The 25012-nt window shown below is 39.1% G+C and overlaps 1 protein-coding gene across 5 annotated transcripts in view; it reads right to left on the bottom strand.

Annotated features, from left to right (window-relative positions):
- LOC126249381 (exportin-6-B) overlaps nt 1-25012 on the bottom strand; it is a 381423-nt gene that overhangs the window by 53632 nt on the left and 302779 nt on the right. For all 5 annotated transcript variants that reach the window (XM_049951037.1, XM_049951050.1, XM_049951057.1 and 2 more), the window contains one exon: nt 12623-12905. In XM_049951037.1, coding sequence (XP_049806994.1) covers nt 12623-12905 — 283 coding nt within the window. The remainder of the gene's footprint in view (nt 1-12622; nt 12906-25012) is intronic.

Below are 25012 nucleotides of genomic sequence, written 5' to 3'. Positions count from 1 at the left end.
TTTCCATCCCTTGCTGCTGTTGCCATGCAAGATTGCTACTCAATTTTCAGTTTACGGACAGACTACACTGATCAGGCAGAACATTACGACCACAGACCTACCATTGACATAAATCTGCCAAAGCTATAGTAGTGTCACCTTGTGAGGAATGACTGCTAGTCAGACACATGCCTGGTGCATGTAGTACCCGTGAGCACGCTATCTGCATGTAGAATGGGGAAGGTATGCAATCTATCAGAGTTTGATCAAGGGCAGATTGTGGTAGCCCGGAGGCTCGGCACAAGCATTTTGGAAACTGCAAAACTTGTTGGGGGTTCAAGGACTGTTGTGGTGAGCATCCTCAAAACATGGTGAATCCAAGGTGAAACCATGTCCAAACATCATGGGGTTGGATGGCCACCCCTCATTACAGATGGCAGACGTTGTAGGCTGGGCAGACTGGTAAAACAGGATAAGCGGCAAACTGTGGCGAAACTAACACCATATTTCAATGCTGGGCAGTGTACAAGTGTGTCTGAACACACAGTGCATTGAATACTCCTAAAGATGGGTCTCCACAGCTGGCAACCTGTGCGTGTGCCAATGCTAATGCTAGAACTGAAATGGGCATGTGACCATCAGCACTGGACATTGACGCAGTGGCAGAGTATTGCTTGATCTGACAAATCCCAAGGCCTCCTTCGTCATGCTGATGGGAGGGTGCAATCCTGTTGTCTTGACTCGTTGCAGACGATGTATAACCCTTCATGACAATCATGTTTCCCGACAGCAGCGGCATTTTTCAACAGAATAAGGCACCAAGTCACAAGACCAGCAGTGTGATGGCACTGTTTGAGGGACAAATTGGTGAGATCTAATTTACATGCTGATCCTCTCCCCAGAATTTATGGGAATTAGGTGACTTGTGTCAGCAGATGTGGTGCTAACTCCTTCCAGTGACCAACCAACACCTCTTTGCTTCCATGCTATCACATGTCACCTTTGTTATCCATGCCAGAAGTGGACATACCGGCTATTAGGTAGGTGAACATAATGTTCTGGCTGATCAGTGTGTATCTCCCCAGCATTTTCTATGCAGGTCTCTCATGTGAGTAGACAAAATAACTTTACTAAGCTGATGTTTATATATTGGAGTTGTCATTAGTTTATTTAGTGAGTATATATTTGCAGTTATTAAATGAGCTATTATGTGAAGCAGCTCAACAGCTGGAACAGTCAACTGTCTACAACACTGAAAAGCCTGCACAAAATGTAACATGCTGGCAATATGTATTAGACAATGTTGATTTCACTACCCCTGCTATCAATGCCTGAAACACTTTTCACAACTTAAGGGTATCAAATCCATCACCCTCAGCTCAAATACCCCAATATCTGAAGAGGCCTAGAGGCTTGAATTAGCTCTCTCGGCCACCTAAATAACTTCAAATATTTCAACACAAGCCAAACAAAGCATTATTGCAGATTACAGTTCTAGATCTAAACATGATCACTGCTTTTCCCTTAGATATACTGAAACCCATCTTGCAAGATATAATCTGGATGTGCGGTAGGTAGCCAGAAACACAAGTAAAGGCAAGAGAAGTCAATAACTTACTGGTTATTTATTAACACAATTACATGTGTTTACAATATCCTGTCAATGACAGAAGCAGCAGGATGCAACATTTACCAATCATTTCCCTTTCCCACCCATACTACACAGGTCCCTGACAACCTTACACTTACTAAGTACTGTATTTTACGGACTATAAGACGGTCTTTTTTTCTTTGAAAAATTAACCCCAAAATCCAGGTTGCTTTATAATTGAAATGAATATAAAATGTCCAATGTTTAATTTAAAATTCCTGCCAATTTTAAAAATGATCTTATATTTGATGCCACGGGAAACCTGTCCCAATCTGGCAATATCGCATTCAACTGGTAGTAGCAGTGCACTGATGCGACGAAAATGAGTTGTGGGAATTCACAAGCTTGCTAACATTGTCCATTGTCCATTGTCCATTGTCGCCCCCCCCCCCCCCCCCGCTCCGCCATCACAAACCCAGAATAGAATACTGTCTAGCCTATGATGTGTCACTGCTGTCTACGGTGCCAGTGAACTGGAATGGTAAGCGATTTGTGTTATCGGTAACAGGACATTTTTGTTAGTAGCTAGTTTTGTAATCGAAAAAATAAAATTTATTCATATGATGTGGGCTATAAACTGACAGTAATATCATATGCAGAAGAACATGGAGACAGAGCAGTAACAAAATGTGCAAATAGAGGACTGAATGCAAAATGGCCAAAACTAGAAGATGACATACTGAAACAGATTCAAGGACACTGTCAAGGTGGCATTGGAATTAATACAAAAATGATTCAAATACATCCTCTTAAGTTAGTGCTACAGTGGAACTTAACTTACTTTAAGGGTGGAATTGGTTGGTGCTACAGAGAAGTTGCAGCATTAGAAAATTGTAGCGAAATGCAGGAAGATCTGCAGCGGATAGGCACTTGGTGCAGGGAGTGGCAACTGTCCCTTAACATAGACAAATGTAATGTATTGCGAATACATAGAAAGAAGGATCCTTTATTGTATGATTATATGATAGCGGAACAAACACTGGTAGCAGTTACTTCTGTAAAATATCTGGGAGTATGCGTGCGGAACGATTTGAAGTGGAATGATCATATAAAATTAATTGTTGGTAAGGCGGGTACCAGGTTGAGATTCATTGGGAGAGTGCTTAGAAAATGTAGTCCAGCAACAAAGGAGGTGGCTTACAAAACACTCGTTCGACCTATACTTGAGTATTGCTCATCAGTGTGGGATCCGTACCAGATCGGGTTGACGGAGGAGATAGAGAAGATCCAAAGAAGAGCGGCGCGTTTCGTCACAGGGTTATTTGGTAACCGTGATAGCGTTACGGAGATGTTTAATAAACTCAAGTGGCAGACTCTGCAAGAGAGGCGCTCTGCATCGCGGTGTAGCTTGCTCGCTAGGTTTCGAGAGGGTGCGTTTCTGGATGAGGTATCGAGTATATTGCTTCCCCCTACTTATACCTCCCGAGGAGATCACGAATGTAAAATTAGAGAGATTAGAGCGCGCACGGAGGCTTTCAGACAGTCGTTCTTCCCGCGAACCATACGCGACTGGAACAGGAAAGGGAGGTAATGACAGTGGCATGTAAAGTGCCCTCCGCCACACACCGTTGGGTGGCTTGCGGAGTATGAATGTAGATGTAGATTTATGAAGCGTCATGGACTTAGCATGCGAAACAAAACCAAAATATCTCAGAAAATGCCACAAGAGTAGGAAGAGAAAATATTATCTTTCTATCGCTTTATTATTCAGCACTGAAAGAAAACCAGTGCAGAGCTGTTGTTATGAAAGATGCTGAAACTGAAGCTAAAAAAACAAGTGGACATAGAAACCTGCACTACACTGTTGTCCTTTAATGTTGTGCTGATGGTACTAAACTTATTCCAATGATAATTTTCAAGTACAAAACAATGCCAAAACCTTATGAAATAAGCCAGGTGCTGTTTTCACATACATGGCAACGACTGGATGGATGGGGCTGGTATGAAATTATGGATTAACAGAGTGGTAGAGAATGAAAGGTGCTTTATTGAAGAAGAGTTTTCTTCTTGTGCTAGAACAGTTTAGCAGTCCTGTGAAAGAGAAATTGAGACAGGGAAATACAGAGCTTGCTCTTATTTCAGGATGACTCACTTCACAATTGCAACTGTCTGATGTCTTGACAAATAAAGCATTTAAAGTGTCTATGAGAGAGGAATGGAACAAATGGATGATGGATGAAATCCAACATGAATTCATGCCGAAGGCAGCTTTAAGACAACCTACAGTCAGACAAGTGTGTCAGTGGACGAAATAGTTGTGGTCTAGAGTGAAGATAAGATATTATTGTTAAATCTTTGAAGAACTGCGACATACATAATGCTCTCAATGGTAGTGGAGGCCATTATATATGAAGATTACATCAAAGAGGAAGAAGAAAAGGAGGAAGGAAAAGAAGATGAAGAAGAAGTTGAAATGATGATTTTCAGGGAGTTTAAAGGTCAGTTCGGTTTTATAAACTAAGGAATTTTTGTTAGTCTGGCTTTGCAGTCTAATAATAAATATGGTACAAATGTTATTTATTAAAAAAATTGCTTAAAAATGAAGATGTGGCTTATTGTCCATAGCATCTTATAGTCCATAAAATACAGTAAGTACTTTTCACACATTGTTTATAGCAAAGTATTTGACATAAAAGCTCATTTAATAGTAGCAAGTAAGCACTCACTAAATAAAATGAAAATAGCTTCACTAAACAAGTCGTCAGTGAAGTTACAGTGTCTACTAATGTAACAGAACTGGACAGGACATGCTGTGTATAATCTGTAAACTGGAAAGCGAGCAGTGATCCTAGGGGAGGAAGTCGCTTTCCCTGGAAGAACACAGTGCCCCCCCCCCCCCCCCCCCAGTGGCATGGGGCATCTGTGTTTATCAATGAGCTGGATAAGATACTGTCTGTCAATAAAGGCTCTCTCAACACTTTCTGTGTATTTCCACTGCAGATGGGTATCCATGGGTGGAGGCTGTAAGGAAGCGACTTCCTGACATAAGCTGACAGCTGTCAAAGTGGAAATGATGGTGGTTAGTGTTCACTATATGAACAGATGTATTTATAGTGCCATCTGCGAGGTGGAGAGTGACATCTTGAAAGGTGACTTGTTGAGCTAAGAAGAAGCAGGTGAAGCCGATTTAGGAGTAGTAGTTGAAGTTATGGAGGAAAGAGTAAAGGGTCATACCACATGAGTATCCATGGCAGTACCATAGATTTGTTTATAGATTTGGCCACCGATCATGTGAGTATCCATGGCACTACCATAGATTTGTTTATATATAGACAACTGAAAATGAAATAATTGTGAGTCAGGATGTAGTTGGCTAGGAGGATTAAGAAAGAGGTGGTAGGTATGGCATCAGGGTGACATTGTGAAAGGTAGCTGTAGCCATGGGCATGGAGGATGTTGGTGTCTAAGGGTGCTGCATCCACAATGGCCAACAAGGCGGCTGATGGTAAAGGGACAAACACTATGGAAAGGTGGTGAAAGATGTGAGTGGTGTCTTGAATGTAAGACAGGTCGTTATAGGCAATAGTCTGTAGGTGTCGCCAAACAAATACAGGGGTTCATTCTGTGGAAGCATTGCACATGGCCACAATGGGGCGGCCAGTAGGGAGACCTGTGAGAGTTAGGTTTGTGGAATTTGAGACATAGGTAAAAGGAAGGAGTATGGGGGTTCCTGCTGTGAGGAGGTACGAGGGCCGTTCAGAAAGTAACCTCCGGTTGATTTAAAAAAATACACCAAGTTAAATAAAAATATTTTAATATATACATCTTACAACTACATCTTTGCACTATTTTTCTACATAGTCTCCATAGCGATTGAGGCACTTATCGTATCTCTTCACAAGCTTTGAAATTCCTTCTGCATAAAAATCACCCGCTTGTGCCTGGAGCCAGCCTGTGACCGCATCTTTGAGCTCTTCGTCGTCATCAAACCGCTGTGACCCGAGCCATTTCTTCAAATGCATGAAGAGGTGATAATCACTTGGCGCCAGGTCTGGGCTGTAAGGTGGATGGTTGATAACGTCCCACTTGAAGGACTCAAGAAGGGCCGTTGTTCTGCGAGCAGAGTGAGGACGGGCGTTATCGTGCAAAAAAACGATGCCGGAAGTCAGCATACCACAGCGTTTGTTCTGTATAGCCCGTCGTAACTTTTTTATTGTTTCACAGTACACGTCTTGATTAATGGTCGTACCACGTTCCATGAATTCAACCAACAACACCCCTTTGGCATCCCAAAACACCGTTGCCATCAGTTTTCTGGCAGAAAAATCTTGCGAGGCTTTTCTTGGTTTGGTAGGCGAATTTGAATGTGCCCACATCTTTGATTGTTCTTTTGTCTCAGGGTTCACGTACTTAATCTAAGTTTCGTCACCGGTCACGATTCTGTTTAACAATGGTTCTCCTTCGTCCTCATAACGTGACAGAAAGTCTAATGCAGAGGCCATTCTTTGAGTTTTGTGGTGGTCGGTAAGAATTTTGGGCACCCATCGTGCACAGAACTTGCAGTATCCCAATCTTGCTGTCACTATCTCTTACAAGAGAGTCTTAGAAATCTGTGGAAAACCAGTAGACAACTCCGACATTGAGAAACGTCGATTTTCACGAACTTTTGCATCAACTGTCTGAACGAGTTCGTCAGTCACCAATGATGGTCTACCACTCCTCTCTTCATCATGAACGTTTTCTCGTCCACTTTTAAATAAACGTACCCATTCACGGACAACTCCTTCACTCATAACTCTTGGTCCGTACATGGCACAAAGCTCACGATGAATAGCTGCTGCAGAATATCCTTTGGCTGTAAAAAACCTTATGACAGCACGCACTTCACATTTGGCAGGGTTTTCTATTGCAGCACACATTTCAAACTGCCACAAAAACTAAACTAGCGCAGGTACGGCGTTCACTCGACCACGGCTTGATGCCGACTGACCTGTTGAGTGCGTGAACGCACAGATGGCGTCGCTACTCCCCCCACAACCCGCACTGTGACCAATCAGAGGTTACTTTCTGAACCGCCCTCGTAGATGAATTCAGGCTTTTGGAACAAACCTAAGGCCTTGAGGAGCTGCTGGAGGCCATGTCGGGACTTCTGGGATGGGATCTTGGTTGTAAATCTTGTATGCAGAGATCTCAGAAAGTTGGCTGAGACCCTCAGCCACATAATCCCTACGATTCATGACCATTGTGATGCTGACTCGGTCTGTGGGATGGATATTATGACCTGGTTTGATTTTCAGGTCACACATTGCTTTGTGTGCCATATGAGTGATGTTTGATTCTCTAGGGAGAATTTAGGAAAGGGAGGTGAGACCAGGTTAGAAGTGAGGAATTCCTGAAAAGTTGCCAGGTGTTTACTGGAAGGAAGGGGAGAAGGATTACAGTTGAAGGGAGACTGGAACTGTTTTAAACAAGATTCTATGTAGGGTTTCGGTTGTCCGTTACCATTAGGGTGCATGGCGAAGAAATGTTTCCACTGCAGGGAATGGCAATTGAATCTCAATGTAGACAAGTGTAATGTGCTGCGAATACATAGAAAGAAAGATCCATTATCATTTAGCTACAATATAGCAGGTCAGCAACTTGAAGCAGTTAATTCCATAAATTATCTGGGAGTACCAGATAGGGTTGATAGAGGAGATAGAGAAGATCCAACAGAGGGCAACGCGCTTCATTACAGGATCATTTAGTAATCGCAAAAGTGTTACGGAGATGATAGATAAACTCCAGTGGAAGACTCTGCAGGAGAGACGCTCAGTAGCTCGGTACGGGCTTTTGTTGAAGCTTCGAGAACATACATTCACCGAGGAGTCAAGCAGTATATTGCTCCCTCCTACGTATATCTCGCGAAGGGACCATGAGGATAAAATCAGAGAGATTAGGGCCCACACAGAGGCATACCGACAATCCTTCTTTCCACGAACAATACGAGACTGGAATAGAAGGGAGAACTGATAGAGGTACTCAAGGTACCCTCCACCACACACCGTTCCGTGAGAATATTTGGTTTTCAGATGTTGTCGGTATCACTATTATATCTGCTGTGTAAGAATGATACATCAGCATATTTGTGACAACATTTGTTTGGTACTGCACCATAAAATGTTTTTGATCACTATTTTCATGTTATCACTATATGACAAGGAAACACTAGAAGCCGTTGCATTATGCTACTACATCAAAGTTTTTAATTAATATAAATGAACTTGTGACATCTTAAAATATCACTCATAGGCAGGTTTCAGTGCGAATATACACTGGAAATACACCTCTAGCCTAATTAATTTCAGCATTTATACAGTCAATTTATCTTACTTTTGTGGAAATACTGATGGATGTGTGTCTTTATACCACATACAGTTTCCACATGGTATACTGATAATTTGTTTTTGTGCTGCCACTTTGTTTTATTTTGTTCATATCAAGAGCTCGGATGGAGAACCAGTACTTGCTAATAAGGTGTAGCTGAATGGTGGAAGGAGTATATAGAAGGGTAAAAAAGGGAAATGTACTTGAAGGTAATATTATAAAAAGACAAGGAATCCTAGATGAAGATAAGATGGGATGGGAGAAATGACACTGCAAGAAGAATTTGGCAGAGCACTGAAAGACCTAAGTAGAACTAAGGTCCCCAGAGTAGACAACATTCCCTCAGAACTACCGATGAAATTGAGAGAGCCAGTCATAACGAAATTATTCAATCTGGTATGCAAGATGTATGAAGAGGCAAAATAACCTCAGACTTCAAGGAGACTATAATAGTTTTAATTTCAAAGGCAGCACGTGCTGATAGATGTATTACCGAACTATGAGTTTAATAAGTCATAGTAGTAAAATGCTAACACCAATCATTTACAGAAGAATGGCAAAACTCCTAGAGCCCAACCTCAGGAAAGAACAGTTTTTAGTAACACATAAGGCAATATTGACCCCACAACTTATCTTAGAAGACAGGCTCAGAAAAGACAAACCTATGTTTACAGCTTTTAGAGATTTGGAGAAAGTTTTTGACAGTGTCACCTACAATACACTCTTTGAAATTCTGAATGTAGCAGTGGTAAAATACAGGGAGTCAAAGGTTATATACAACATGTACAGAAACAATATGGCAATTACAAGAGTCAACGGGCACTGATGGGAAGCAGCGGTTGAGAAGGGAATGAGGCAGGGTTGTAGCCTATCGTCAATGTTATTCAATCTGTACATTAAGCACACACTAAAGGAAAGCAAGGAAAAATTTGGAGAAGCAGCTGAATGTACTGGACAGCATCTTGGAAGGAGGATATAAGAAAAACATTAACAAAAGCATACAATCATAATGGAATGTAGTCGAATTAAATCAGATGATTCTTAGGAAATGAGACACTAAAAATAGTAGAGGAGTTTGGCTATCTCGAAATAAAATAACTGATGTTGCCCGAAGCAGAGATGATACGAAAATGTAAACTGGCAATGAGAAGAGAAGCGTGTCTCAAGAAGAGAAATCTGTTAACATCAAATACAGATTTAAGTGTTAGGAACGCTTTTCTGAAGATGTATTGTATGGAAGTAAGACGTGGATGATAAACAGTTCAGAGGAGAAGAGAATAGAAGCTTTTGAAATGCTGTGCTGCAGAAGAATGCTGAAGATTAGATAGGAAGATAATGTACCCAATGACGAGGTACTGAACAGAATTGAGGAGAACAGAAGTTTGTGGCACAACTTGACTAAAACGAGGGATCAGTTTATAGGACATCAATTAGTATTTGAGGGGAGTGTGGGGGTAAAAATTGTAGAGGGATATCAAAAGATCTAGCAAGCAAGTTCAAAGGATGTAGATTGCAGTAGTTATTTGGAGGTGAAGAAACTTGAACAGGAAAGAGTTTCACAAGAAGCTGCATCAAACTAGTCTTTGGACTAAAGACAACAACAACAATAAGTTCATGTATGCTATGTCAAAATGACACTGTTTGACATCATTGTGGCAGAGGAGAGGAAAGGAAGAAGTAAAGGGTTCATGTCTGCTTTAAAGAAATACGAATATAATCATCATCTTTCCATTAGCATTTCTGAAGCCTTATATACAATACACCAAGTGGATTAGGACTGGGACATGGGCAAAAAGGTCAAACAAGTGTGAAAGGCATTATGTTGATTTCATTCGTAACCACCGCTTATACCATTTGTTCAATGTGAGCACTGGAAATGTCAACAAGATGCTGCATCTGTAAAATGATCAGATCAACATTTGCTCGCAGCACTTCCAGTAGGATCTGAGCAATGTGTTTCTGTGTACTGGCCTTCTGTAGAGACCAAGCATGTCCCTGGTAATGCATTCTTTTAGATATCCCCAGAGTCGAAAGTTGTATGGATTCAGATCATCAGATCAGGTGATCTTTCTAGCCATTTAGCTGGAAAACCTCTGGAGATAACATGCTCGTGGAAGGTTGCAAGGTTGCATTAAGTGGCTCTTTCACTGGCAGAGCAATATGTTATGTTGCCCCATATTGCATGAAAACAGAGGTTTCCACGCCGTTGGGCTTTTTGAAAGTAAGAATCACATGCTGTACAAGGTCTCGATAATGTGCAAACGTCATGGTACACCTCACAGACACTCTGGGTGTATTCTCTTCAAAGAAGAATGGCTCAAGAATAAAGGTGCTTGTGAATCTTGTGAATTCACACCACAGAGTCACGTACAGCAAGTGCAGAGGCTCTTTGTGCACAACATGCAGTATCCCAGATTCTCAACTTCTGTAGTGCAAAATGTGCCTCGTAACTCCACAGAATATTTTGTAGCCACAAGTCAACAACTTCCATCCAAGTGAGACACCAAAGAGCGAATTCATAACATTGGTGGAGATCATGAGGTTTCAGTTGCTGCACAGTCTGGATGAGTACCAGTGAAAAATAGACCGCAAAACATCCTGCACTGTTGAGCATGAGATGAACAATTCTCATGACACTGCATGAGCACTAGCATGACCTGGGGTACGAGCAGCATACCCCATCAATAACTTCCACCGGAATAGGATGCACTTCTCTACCAGGTACCGCACTGAGCTCACCTATGTTTTCAAATTTCATAATCATCTCCTTTAAACCATTTAATGACACTGGGGCCTTTCCTCTTCATTTGGTGATACTGTCTCAATACAGCAGAGTAATTGTTGCCATTCGCATAAAACAGTTTCACTAACAGTACTTGGTCTCTCTTCTCTATAGTCATACTATTCACTCACGTTATGGCTTGTCAAATGACACTGTGGATGTCACCCCATTATACAAACAGTGTATAGCACCAGATATACACCTGGTGGCCACAATTTGAACTAATTTGTTTTCCAGCATAAATTGGTTTTGGATTAACATATTAGCATACTCACCAAGTTTCTCTCCATACAACAATTACAGCCCACACTGGACATCCGTGAATAGCTGCACTTTAATCATAACCATCCGGTAGAAATGCTATTCTGCTTAGTCAAACTGATTGCTTCTAATTATGTTTGCTTATCCCTTACTGATAAGCTTCAAACATCAATAAACATATTCATATTCTTAAGATGAAGAGACCTTCAAAGTGCATAAAATGTGAGGGGTAGCAATACTTGCACACACTAAATAATTTCTCTGCAGCATTGAAACACATTACAACAATAATGGGTGTGATGCCTTAGTATGGGACTATAGGATATACAATGATTCCTTACAATGTGGATGAGGCCATCTAGAATAATTTACTGTTAAGTCTTTGGGGTGGTGGTGTTAGAGGTGGTGCTAGCAGAGGCTACAATACTTCAGCCTAGAGTATTCCAAGCATATTCCATAGGATTTAAGTTCGAAGAATGGCAAGCTAAACATTTTAGACATTAGATGTCATGTTGGAGGTAGTCATTAACCATGTATGTAACAGGGATTTGCCTTCCATGAGACAGGATTGGGATCCATATGCACCACAAGAAAGGAGCAAGTCAGTCCTACACACCACAGCTAAAACAGTATCCCTAGTAAACATACGCAGTGGTGAATGTGCCCCTTACATGACAGTAGCCCAGATGAGAATATTAGCTCTGCTCCCACAAAGTTGGGAGAGTCGTAAAGTGTCCATTGCTTACACTGCCAATAAATGCTGCAAACCCTCCTGAAATCTTCTCCACAGCTGTGATCATTGTTACGGGCAACACTCAACTTCCAGTCCATCTTGGGCTGGTTGTAAGTGGTCTCTTATCTGCAAATTATCAGGTCTTTTGTAGCACAATCCAAATATGTTTTCTGCACCACTTTATTTATTACAACTCTCGTGCTGTGTGCTGCTAGTACACAACAGGCAATTTGATCTTTATACTGAATAAATCTGACCACACAGACTGTTGTGAATCAAGTAAATGTACTTTTACTGGCTTTCTAAGTATGTAAATTATTTTGGAATTTTCCATCTTAGTTTACTCAGCACAGTGTTGCCTTTATGCATTTTTTTTGTTGATTCCTATGACCCTTAACTGGTGAAGTATATAGGAACGTAAAATAACAACTATAATAAATGTTGCACCTTAGTTTCACAGAAAATTTATGACAAACATTATATATATTACCCCCCCCCCCTCCACTCCCACACACACAAAATCATAGATTTCAAGATCAAAACCAGTCTTATTTAAGGAAAAGCTCACTTATGCTATAATAATACTGTCTCTTTATGCACAAGGTTACAACAGGCTGCACAGTAAATTCATCCTTGTACTCGTTTTATTCGCTACAAGGAGGGCTCAGTCATTTGCAATATAGAACACCAACTACCAACATACTGAAAAGTGGGCGACTATGTATGTGAGAAACTGTTGCCTGTCTACAACACTCCTCGAAGAAATAAAAGTCACTGGTTTTCTAGCTGCTGTACTAGACTGTACCCTCATCAATAATAGCAAATATGACATACACATAGAAAAAAAAATTAACTTCATGCCTATGATTGTCTACATCTAAAAATGATGATATATAAGAAAATACCATGCCTCAGGTTGGAGATAGTTCATCCTTGGCACAATCTGATACATTTCTCTTATTGCATCTGCTTCCCACAGCCGCAAAGGCCTTACAACATTGGTGAATGACAACAGCAAATGTGCAGCTGAATGGCACAGTCTTTCTGGCTCTCCAGCTTTAGTCAGCAATGGATAAACAGACTGTATGATATCTACCATAACTTGTTCATACACTGCCCTCATACTTCCTTCAGACCTCAACTGAGCAATCCAATGACACCAGGCTTTTAGAGCAGCAAGAACTTGGGAATGGCTGAAATTAAAGTATTATTAATGCTATTGTAAGTTAAGAACATAATCGTTTAAATACATTGCAGAAACATAGATAAATAATTACAAAGATTTGAAATAGGAAGTGTTGCTTTGTTTATTATTCTGTAATTTTTTAAAGAAACTCAAAGTATATAATATTAAAGAATTATGTAGCCTGATATGAAACAGAAGTTTTAATACATTTCTTGTAGCAGGCATCTTCGCAGCAGCTGTCTACAAATTGCAGTACTTAAAAAGAAATACTGTCTTTTGCATGTTGGACATTAAGTTTTTTTTTATTTAACTTGGGCACCCAGACATATTTTGCCTTGGTTACAAGGCAGCTACAAGGAGTGTCTGGAAATAATATGTGACCTTTTTTGACTTGCATATATACAAGTAGGTACACATACAAGGTATAATAGATTTAAAACAGTTTATTGAAATTTTCATAATAAAATGGAAAAGCCCTTACAGATCAGCAAGTAATTCCATTATTCGTAAGCCAAGCCAGGTTGCCACAAGACAGGAAATGTGTCTGGGTGCACAAGTTAAATACTTAATTTGCAGCACACGAAAGGCATTCTTCTTTTGAATTACAGCAATTTAGAAGTTTCAATATCTATCAGATAGAAACACATGCCATAAAAAAGGGCAGGGCCATACATTAATAGCTTTAGTCAAACCTGTACCAGTATTAAAATATTTAAAGAATATTTCACATCGTACAACAAAAAGACAAGATGAATATATTCAGCATTTTACAATTTCAGTATCATATATTCTTTCTTAAAAATCTCCACAAGACATATTTAAAAATAAAACAGTGACCGGATACAATTGGATGGTTAACTAAGAATCACAATTACATAGTGTGTTACAAAACATAGCAAAGTGACAGTTCATCTAATTACTGTATTCTATTATACTGACAATGATAAAATACAATAACATTACAAAAAAAAAAAAAAAAAACACACACACACACACACACACACACACACACACACACACACACTGAAGTAAATGTACTGAGAATTAAGTGGGGAAAAAATGGGGACTAGGTAGAAACATTAAGTTAAGAGACCAAAATACTTAGATATAAAATGAATAGTTGAAAAGTAAGGAAGCTCAATGATTTAAATAATGAAAACTGCACCAGTTACTTATGTTTTGATGCTTAGCATGTGTTTTGAGAATTTATTCTCTTCTTCAAGTGCATTTGTACATTTATTAAGATGAATATGTTTGGTGATGGTTGTATGCATGATTTTCTGCCTCTCTTGCAGCTTTTGGCGTTTAGAAGGTGTTGTGACTCTTTCATTATACAGAGTATCACATACCCACAAATCATCACTTACAATGTTTGTTTACAAAGCATGCTACGAAGACATTATGACAATAGTCTCATAATATCTTACAAGGGAACCTCCCCATCGCACCCCCCTCAGATTTAGTTATAAGTTGGCATAGTGGATAGGCCTTGAAAAACTGAATCCAGATCAATTGAGAAAACAGGAAGAAGTTGTGTGGAACTATGAAAAAATAAGCAAAATATACAAACTGAGTAGTCAATGCGCAGCATAGGCAACATCAAGGACAATTTGAGCTTTAGAGCGCCGTGGTCCCGTGGTTAGCATGAGCGCCTGCGGAACGAGAGGTCCTTGGTTCAAGTCGTCCATCGACTAAAAAGTTTAATTTTTTATTTTCAGACAATTATTATCTGTCCGTCCGTCCGATGCGAGGTAAATGCGCCGTAGTATGGGGACGCCACACCTAAACAAACATCGAAACACACAACGTCAGTCGACTACAGCGCACGGAAGAGAGAGTATTCTTGCTAACGAGGCTCCCTGGCTGGCAGTTGACGGTTCACTACTTTGGACGAGAGTGCATTAAATACGTGAGATGTATTCTGTGGGCAATATGAATCCAGCAAATATAGCTCGCGACTTCAATAACAATCGCACGGTTTTGCGGTGCGGTCGCAAAACACAGGCGCTAAACTTATTACAGTGAACAGAGACGTCAGTGAACGAACGGACAGATCATAACTTTGCGAAAATAAAGAAAGTAAAATTTTCACTCGAGGGAAGACTTGAACTAAGGACCTCTAGTTCCACAGCGGCTCACGCTAACCACGGGACCACGGCGCTCCTACGCTGACACTCTCCTTGATGTTGCCTATCTTGCACATGGATTACTCAGTTTGTATATTTTGCTTACTTTTTTTATAGTTCCACACAACTTCTTCTTGTTTTCTCGATTGATCTGTGTTCAGTTTTTCAAGGCCTATCCACTGTGCCAACTTATAACTAAATCTGAGGGGGGTGCGATGGGGAGGTTCCCTTGTTAGTAGCATGTTTTATATACAAACAGTGTGAGTGATGATTTGCTTGTACGAGATATTCTGTATAATGGAGGAAGCAGAATACCTTCTAACTGCAAGAAGACACAACAGTGGCGGAAAATCACACATCATCACCAAACATATTCATGTAAACAAGTACGCAAATGCACTTGAAAAGTATTTTGCTAAGCATCAAAACACAAGTAACTGGGTAGTTTTCTTTACCATACTTTATGGACTGTAAGACACTTTGTTCTTCCGAAAATTGCCTCCAAATTTCAGGTGCAACTTATAATGAAAATTTATATAAAAATATCTAGTGTTTGATTTAAATTTTCTGTCAGTCTTAACCCTATGCTTCCCAGGTCACTTTTTCGTCACCCACTGACTGAGGTGTGGTCCAAGTGACCACTATATTTAAATAGCCATAAAAATTGCATTCAGCAGTTTCAGTGGAACAGTTCAGATTTTATATAAAAGGATGCATTAATACCACACAAAAAATTTATTAAAATAAATTTTAAAGTTAATTTTTATGAAAAAACCGCATTTAAACAGAAAAGTGTACAAACTAAACATAGTATTACATAATAATGTCAACGCTATGAAAACTTAAATACCTCCCACTCTAAATTTTACCTTTTGCTATATTTGTATTGTTTATTATTCATGTAATTGGAAAACATAACTCCCACCAAATATTCAAAAAATGAAAATTACATTAGTACTTTTTAGATGTTTAGTTTCATTCTCAGAGGTTTTCTTTGCACTCGCTGGAAATTTTGTACAGATTGGTTTCTTGCAACAATGGCCAAAATAAGATGTATTTCCCTTCTTTTTTGGATCATACATGGAGCATGTTTTGTGTTTTTTCAATCATTCTGCAACAACTTGTAATCTTATTTCTGCTGCACCCAAAATATGGTGAAGGATGCACGAAATTCACATAGCCTTATGTTTACTTTCATTTTCACTGCCACTGTCTGATCCAACATCACTTCCTAAACTCTTCTCAAATTATTTTAAAACAGTATCCTCAAAGTCAGTTCCTGTAACATGAACAGTAGACGTAGCTCTGGCTACTGAATCAATAATGCATCGTCCCAGGTGCAGTCTCAGAGATGGCTAGGATGAAAGAAGCAGTAATAGTACAGGTCCACATCATATTCAAATGGCTACTGACAAAGGAAACCATGGCAGCTTCAGAAAGAACAACTATGTAACACAGTAATTTCCTACCCCCAGCATTATGCATTAGCAGTAGAGTAACAATAAATGCTAGCAGTCCGAGGGACAGCACCTGGGACCCAAGGGTGAAAAATGGCCATATATTCAGTGCCACACGAAACTTCTCTCTATTTGGCAACATTGGATTCAACTGCCAGCAGCATTGCACCGATGCAATGATCATGAGTTGCAGGGATTCAAAAGCTTGCTAACACTGTCTCCCTCCCACCCCACCATCACAAGCCCGGAATACTGTCTAGACTATGATGTGTCATTGCACTCAACGGTGCCAGTAAACTTGAATTGAAAGTGATTTGTGTTATCGGTCACAGTATAATATTTTTGTTAGTAGCTATAGTTTCATAATGGAAAAAAAAGAGGTATTCATATGATGCGGGCTATAAATTGAAAATAACAGTATATGCAAAAGAACATGGAAACAGAGCAGCTGAGCAGCATTTCAGCCCTCTACCAAAAGAAAAAAACCATTCACGGCTGCCAGGCTAATAAAGAGGAACAGAAAAAATGAAGATGACTAAATGTGCAAATAGAGGACTGAATGCAAAATGGCCAAAACTAGAAGATGATGTATTCAAATGGATTCAAGGACACTGTCAAAATGGCACTGGAATTAATACAAAAACGATACAAATACACGGTCGTAAGCTAGCACTACAGTGGACTTAACAGACTTTAAGGGTGGAGTTGGTTGGTGCTACAGGTTTATGAAGCATCATGGACTTAGCGTGGGAACCAAAACCAAAATATCTCAGAAAATGCCAGAAGAGCAGGAAGAGAAAATATCTTTCTATCACTTTGCTACTCAACATCAAAAGAAAACCAGTGTGGAACTAAGCCAAACAACAAGTATGGACGAAACTACTCTGGTATTTGATTTGTCGAGAAACAGAACTGTTGTCATGAATGATGCTAAAACTGTAACTATAAAAACAAGTGAACTTGAAAACATGCACTACACTGTTGTCCTTTCATGTTATACTGAAGGTACTAAACTCAATTCAATGATAATTTTCAAGCACAAAAGAATGCCAAAATCTTTTGAAATACTGCGAGGTGGTGGTGTTCAGGTACATGACAATGACTGGATGGACAAGACTGGTATGAAATTATGGGTTAACAGAGTGGGAGAGAGAAGAAAAAGTGCTTTATTAAAGAAGAGTTCTCTTCTTGTGCTAGATCAGCTTAGTAATCATGTGAAAAATTCTGCGGAAGAGAAATTGAGGCAGAGAAATACAGAGATTGCCCTTATTCCAGGACGACTTACTTCACAATTGAAACTTTTTGATGTCTCAATAAATAAACTGTTTACAGTATATAACAGAGAGGAATGGAACAAATGGATGCTGGATGAAACCCAACATGAATTCACACCAAAGAGTGCTTTAAAACAATCTACACTCAAACAAGTATGTTAGTGGCTAAACCAGTCGTGGCTAGATTGAGAGAAGCGATTATTGTTATATCTTTGAAGAACTGCGGCATAAGTAATGCTCTCGATGACAGTGGAGACCACCTTATACATGAAGAGGACAGCGATAACAGTGAAGAGGGAGGAGGAGGAGAATTAGTTCAGATGACTACTTTCAGAGATGACTACTTTCAGAGATGACTACTTTCAGAGATGACTACTTTCAGAGATGACTACTTTCAGAGATGACTACTTTCAGAGATGACTACTTTCAGAGATGACTACTTTCAGAGATTTTAAAGGTCAGTTTGGTTTTATAAACTAAGAATTTTTTAGTCTAGCTTTGCACTCTTACAATAAAAATGGCAAAAATATTATTTAAAAAACTGCTTAAAAATTAATGTGCTTCTTACAGTCTGTAGCTTCTTTTGATCCGCAAAATATGGTATTTAACTCATGAATGAGGCAGTTTCAGACTTTCTTGAAAGATCTAATGTGATGAAAGAAATTAAGGAAGCTCAAATTATAGAGAATGTAAGTTCAAAAGAGGGATGTTGTAACTGCAGTTATACAGGGAATGAAAAAAAGTGTAATGTAGATTTAAGACGTGATAAAAAAATAGGCTTCTTTAATGTACTATTTTCATATAGCTTAGTACAAAAACGATACAAACTCTTTGTGGGCCATGTTTGTCAGTTGTAATTTGCAAAGCAAGGTAGATATTATGCTTGGATAACTAAGGCAACAAAAAAGCTATTAATTATTTTTAAAAAAATATTTATTTATGCTGGCAAGATTAGGGCACCCTCTGTTACATCTAACTAGGAATTTGATATTTTTTACATTAGATTCATACTGACACAAGTTATATAAAGAATTACATTTAATATGTGCTACAACACTTAGATACAACTATAACATAACTAATAAAACACAGTAGTAGCTGCAGTAAGAGAAAGCGCAGTAAAACAATGAAGTCAGACTACAGCCAGGTTGGTTTAAATTATGGTCAATGGCAGCAATAAATGTACTAGAAGTTATGGGAGAGGATTGTGATAGAACACAGATAATGTAGATATCGGGGGAAAAAAGTGGAGTGACAGAGAAGATGGAAGCATTTGATTTCCTGTTTCCCTGAGAGAATATGGCTAAGAAGTTATGATGTTGGCAAAAGAGGGCTACAGCTTACTCTCACATGGCAAAGTGATCTGCATTGCGCACAGTTTTATGTTCATTCTGCTTAAGACTATGGATTTGTGTTCTCATTGTACATATCTGCAGACATCAATACCATGCTTGATTGGCCTGCGAGCCTTAATAATACATGGACACATGTGGAGGACAAGGGTGGCTTTAGCTGAAGTTTCAGATAGAAGAGTTGTTTGAAAGTTTAGCTGATGCGGAAAAAAGGGTCAGTCCTTTGTATTATGTGGACAAGAATTGAAGATTACAATGCCTCATCAATAGCTCTGGTGTGTACTTTCAAATAAATCCCCGCAGGCAGTTCTGACAACTTTGCACCTACCTGATGGAAGCAAGGCTAAAAAACGTATAAAACAACTTTAGGGAATCTTAACTTTAAGTTATAAGATGAGAAGTCATGTGCATTGACAGAATATGTGGTAGTCATTTAATCTTCATATAATGTGAAAAACTACAATGGCAGTCATTGAGTTTTGATTAAACACAAAAAAAGTTTACACATTTTTTTTTGTTTGTTTGCAGGTATGTGTCCACAATCCTAGTTCACAGCGGAATTCTCGTGCCACGATACTGTAGCTTGCTTGAAGAGAAGCCAAAACTAAACAGTGCAGCCCACTGATAAAGTGGAATACCACATAATCATTCATTCTCAGCAGCAGCACCTGGAATGTTAGTTGTTTCAGGTCACTCCAGACAGTTTAAAAAGTCATCTGGATTGGTAAAACTACAAGACATACAGAAAAATGACATATCGGAGGTTAGAGTATCTCTCCGGGTTTTGGTTCATAATATGTGACGCGGTATAGTTGTAGAGCAGGCTGCTAGGGAGTGGACGTGTCTGAACATGTAGGCAAATCATCTGTCCCATACGGTCATATCAAACTAGTTCATGCTTGCAGATAGGCAACCCAATGAATAAATTTCCATACCAGGCTACTGTCATTCGCCTTACCACTCTCAGCAGCAGTGACTTCAATGAATGATACACAAGTATTGAGGTTTTCTGCATTGAAAATTGTGTCCACACTGAGGACCTGAAACATGAGTTAGAAACTTGGAGCATATTATTGCCATATTTAGAGGAAATGGCATGAAGATGCGTATTTTTGACATTTAGAGGTCATAGTGAGGTTTATTTTGTTCCCTGACAACCCAAGAACCTCCCAGGATATTAGGCCAATAGATTTCCAAAATGAGATAATACGGGATGAGCTATCAGAATAAAAGTCTTTCAGGTAAATGTGGGTAGCTTATGGAGGGACATAGTCTTGTTTTTCCACTTAGGTAGTTTCTCGGATAAGGATGCTACAGACTTGTGATGGTTCATTGTTGCAAGATGGACTATCAGAGTAGAAACATGCTTTGGTATTTGTTGCCCGCAGTTACCTTCTTCAAATTACGAATATGCCCAGGCTAAAAACCAATAATTTATGGAAATGGATCGGGAGCGACTGTGCTTTCACAACGGACAGTTAAATAATACTCTCCCAACTGTGTAAAAAAGAGGTAAGTTTAATTTTCTTTTTTTAATATTTTTTTCCAAGAAATAATTATTAAGTTCATTTGTAAATTTGCATGCATGTTTTCTACGTAGGGGAAATAATAATAATAATTATTATTATTTAGGAATTACCTTCGGCATTATTGAAAATTAAAAAAATGTTAAACGTTGCGAGGGGATCTAAGTTCCAAATTTCACGAACTTATCTGTAGTCTTAATTCACTTTTTTGGGTGACCCTCTCAATGGTACACACTGTTCTCTTACATTTTTGTACAACCGTACATACTTATTGATATTTATTCATTTCTCCAACGCTTTGGGTCAAGGTTGAGAAAAAAATTCAACTGGATCAGCATAAAAAGACATCTCAGCACCAGAACAAAGTAACCAAGACACAGTAAAAAAACTCTACAGCAACCACTGATATCCTCATTTTCGAAGCGTATGGATGACAAAAATGAGTTCAAAAATGGCTCTGAGCACTATGGGACTTAACATCGGAGGTCATCAGTCCCCTTGAACTTAGAACTACTTAAGCCTAACTAACCTGAGGACGATCACACAGATCCATGCCCGAGGCAGGATTCGAACCTGCGACCCTAGCAATCGCACGGTTCCAGACTGAAGCGCATAGAACCGCTTGGCCACTCCGGCCAGCAAAATGAGTTCAATGAAGATCTTTGTGAGGCTTTAATATAAGCAAACATCCCCTTGAATAAGCTGGAGAATGAAGAATTAAGGACCTTCATGAAAAAACACACAGGAAAAGACATTCCTCATGAGTCAACGCTCAGAAAGAACTATGTGGACCCACTGTATGAAAAGGTAAGGTTTTTCGGTAATTTTTATGAAAGTAAGTATGTGAAAGTCAATGGATGTAATTTGGTATACATACATGCGCCAAAATAATAGTTAATTAATATAAAAAAACTCAAAAAATAGATTTAAATTATGTCTGAATATTTATTTTTGTAAAATGAACATTGTTACTTGAACATAAAAAAACTACATTTAAAGTGTGTGAAGTTTTTCAAGAAATGAAAAGACAAAAGAAGAAAGGACTTGAGAAGGAGACAGTCTGTCTTGAAACGTTCACTGCAAAAAAGAAAGTAAATTTATTTTTAAATAATACAATTTTTTGTGCAAATTAAATGACTATTATTTTGGTCAATGTATATACATAAGAAAATAGTCAAAATATAGGTAGGTGCTAAAACGGATATAGTTTGTTTTCATGTGTATGTCCCCTACATAGTGTCCACATGTTTATGTGTATTTTTTTAATTTAGTTTCTCTATTACAGACATTGGAGAATATTAGGAAATACCACTGATTCTTGCAGTGCACGTCATAGTTGGAAAACTCTCTGCTGACGAGGCTGGACGAGGACACCTCATACTGTGTAAAGAAGTGGAACGAACGCCACACGCCACGATTGCACGCACAGAGCAGGAAGCACTGTGTAAGTTTTGCCAATACTGAATAGTTTAAAATAAATTATAGATAATATAAGAGTGCAGTTTTTCACATCATATCCTGAGCCAATAATTAGTTTTTCACATCATGTTCCGAGCCAATAATAAAATAACAAAAAAAAAAAAAAAACTGTAAAATTTGTAAAAGCCTCTGATTTCTTCAAGGTGTGCTATGGAGAAGTGAATATCAGAAACATGGGGAGAACAAGGTTTAGGCCTTTGCAGCGGATAGTGACACATATATGCTGAAGACCGCAGAGTGTCTCCGGGGTGTTTTACCCTAAAATTATTCACCTCACCTGTCTGGCTCATTGCACCCATCGAATTGCTGAAGAGGTCAGAGCCACATTGCCAGAGATCAACAACCTTATACCTTCGGCAAAGAAGGTTTTCATCAAGCTACCAAGTCGCTACTTACTGTCCATGTTTCACTTCCATACATGGCCACACTCCAAACAAATATTTTCAGAAACGACTTCCTGACACTTAAATCTATACTCTATGTTAACAAATTTCTCTTCTTCAGAAACGCTTTCCTTGCCATTGCCAGTCTACATTTTATATCCTCTCTACTTCGACCATCATCAGTTATTTTGCTCTCCAAATAGCAAAACTCCTTTACTACTTTAAGTGTCTCATTTCCTAATCTAATTCCCGCAGAACCACCCGATTTAATTCGACTACATTCCATTATCCTCCTTTCAAGACACTGTCCATTCCATTCAACTGCTCTTCCAAGTCCTTTGCTGTCTCTGACAGAATTACAATGTCATTGGCGAACCTCAAAAGTTTTTATTTCTTCTCCATGAATTTTAAAACTTACTCCGAATTTTTCTATTGTTTCCTTCACTGCCTGCTCAATATACAGATTGAATAACATCGGGGAGAGGCTACAACCCTGTCTCACTCCCTTCCCAACCACTGCTTCCCTTTCATGTCCCTCGACTCGACAACTGCCATCAGGTTTCTGTACGAATTGTAAATAGCCTTTTGCTCCCTGTATTTTACCCCTGCCACCTTCAGAATTTGAAAGAGTGTATTCCAGTCAATGTGGTCAAAAGCGTTCCCTAAGTCTACAAATACTAGAAACGTAGGTTTGCCTTTCCTTAATCTATTTTCTAAGATAAGTCCTAGGGTCAGTATTGCCTCACGTGTTCCAATATTTCTACAGAATCCAAACTGATCATCCCCGAGGTAGGCTTCTACTAGTTTTTCTATTCGTCTGTAAAGAATTCATGTTAGTATTTTGCAGCCGTGACTTATTAAACTGATAGTTCAGTAATTTTCACATGTCAACACCGGCTTTCTTTGGGATTGGAATTATTATATTCTTCTTGAAATCTGAGGGTATTTCGCCTGTCTCATACATTTTGCTCACCAGATGGTAGAGTTTTGTCAGGACTGGCTCTCCCAAGGCCGTCAGTAATTCTAACGGAATGTTGTCTATTCCCGGGGCCTTGTTTCGACTCAGGTCTTTCAGTGCTCTGTCAAACTCTTCATGCAATATCATATCTCCCATTTCATCTTCATCTACATCCTCTTCCATTTCCATAATATTGTCCTCACGTGCATCTGCACGCCCTTGTATAGTCCCTCTATATACTACTTCCACCTTTCTGCTTTACCTTCTTTGCTTAGAACTGGGTTTCCATCTGAGCTCTTGATATTCAAAACAAGTGGTTCTCTTTTCTCCAAAGGTCTCGTTAATTTTCCTGTAGGCAGTATCTATCTTACCCCTAGTGAGATAAGCCTCTACATCCTTACATTTGTCCCCCAGTCATCCCTCTTTAGCCATTTTGCACTTACTGTCAATCTCATTTTTGAGATGTTTGTATTCCTTTTTGCCTGCTTCATTTACTGCATTTTTGTATTTTCTCCTTTCATCAATTAAATTCAATATTTCTTATGTTACCCAAGGATTTCTACTAGCCCTCATCTTTTTACCTATTTGATCCTCTGCTGCCTTCACTACTTCATCCCTCAAAGCCACCCATTCTTCTTCTACTGTATTTCTTTTCCCCATTCCTGTCAATTGTTCCCTTATGCTCTCCCTGAAACTCTGTACAACCTCTGGTTTAATCAGTTTATCCAGGTCCTATCTCCTTAAATTCCCACCTTTTTGCAGTTTTTCCAGTTTTAATCTACAGTTGGTAACCAATAGATTGTGGTCAGAGTCCACATCTGCCCCTGGAAATGTCTTACACTTTAAAACCTGTTTCCGAAATCTCTGTCTTACCATTATATAATCTATCTGAAACCTGTGATGTTTAAAGCTTTCCCGGCGTACTGATTGTTCCATAAAAACACGGGAGTTACTGATATCCGGCAGTTCTCCCGTGTTTTTATGGAACTATCTGAAACCTGTCAGTATCTCCAGGCTTCTTCCATGTATACAACCTTCTTTTATGATTTTTGAACCAAATGTTAGCTATGATTAAGTTGTGCTCTGTGCAAAATTCTACCAGGCGGCTTCCTCTTTTATTTCTTCCCCCCAATCCATATTCACCTACTATGTTTTCTTCTCTCCCTTTTCTTGCTACCGAATTCCAGTCACCCATGACTATTAAATTTCTGTCTCCCTCCACTATCTGAATAATTTCTTTTATTTCATAATACATTTCTTCAATTTCTTCGTACATTTCTTCAATTTCTTCGTCATCTGCAGAGCTAGTTGGCATATAAACTTGTACTACTGTAGTATGTGTGGGCTTCGTGTCTATCTTGGCCACAATAATGTGTTCACTATGCTGTTTGTAGTAGATTACCCGCACTCCTATTTTTTTAATTCATTATTAAACCTACTCCTGCATTACCCCTATTTGATTTTGTTTTTATAACCCTGTATTCACCTGACCAAAAGTCTTGTTCCTCCTGCCACTGAACTTCACTAATTCCCACTATATCTAACTTTAACCTATCCAT

This window comes from Schistocerca nitens, chromosome 1 (assembly GCF_023898315.1).
Source record: "Schistocerca nitens isolate TAMUIC-IGC-003100 chromosome 1, iqSchNite1.1, whole genome shotgun sequence".
NCBI lineage: Eukaryota > Metazoa > Arthropoda > Insecta > Orthoptera > Acrididae > Schistocerca > Schistocerca nitens.
This window is presented reverse-complemented; position numbering and strand designations above follow the sequence as displayed.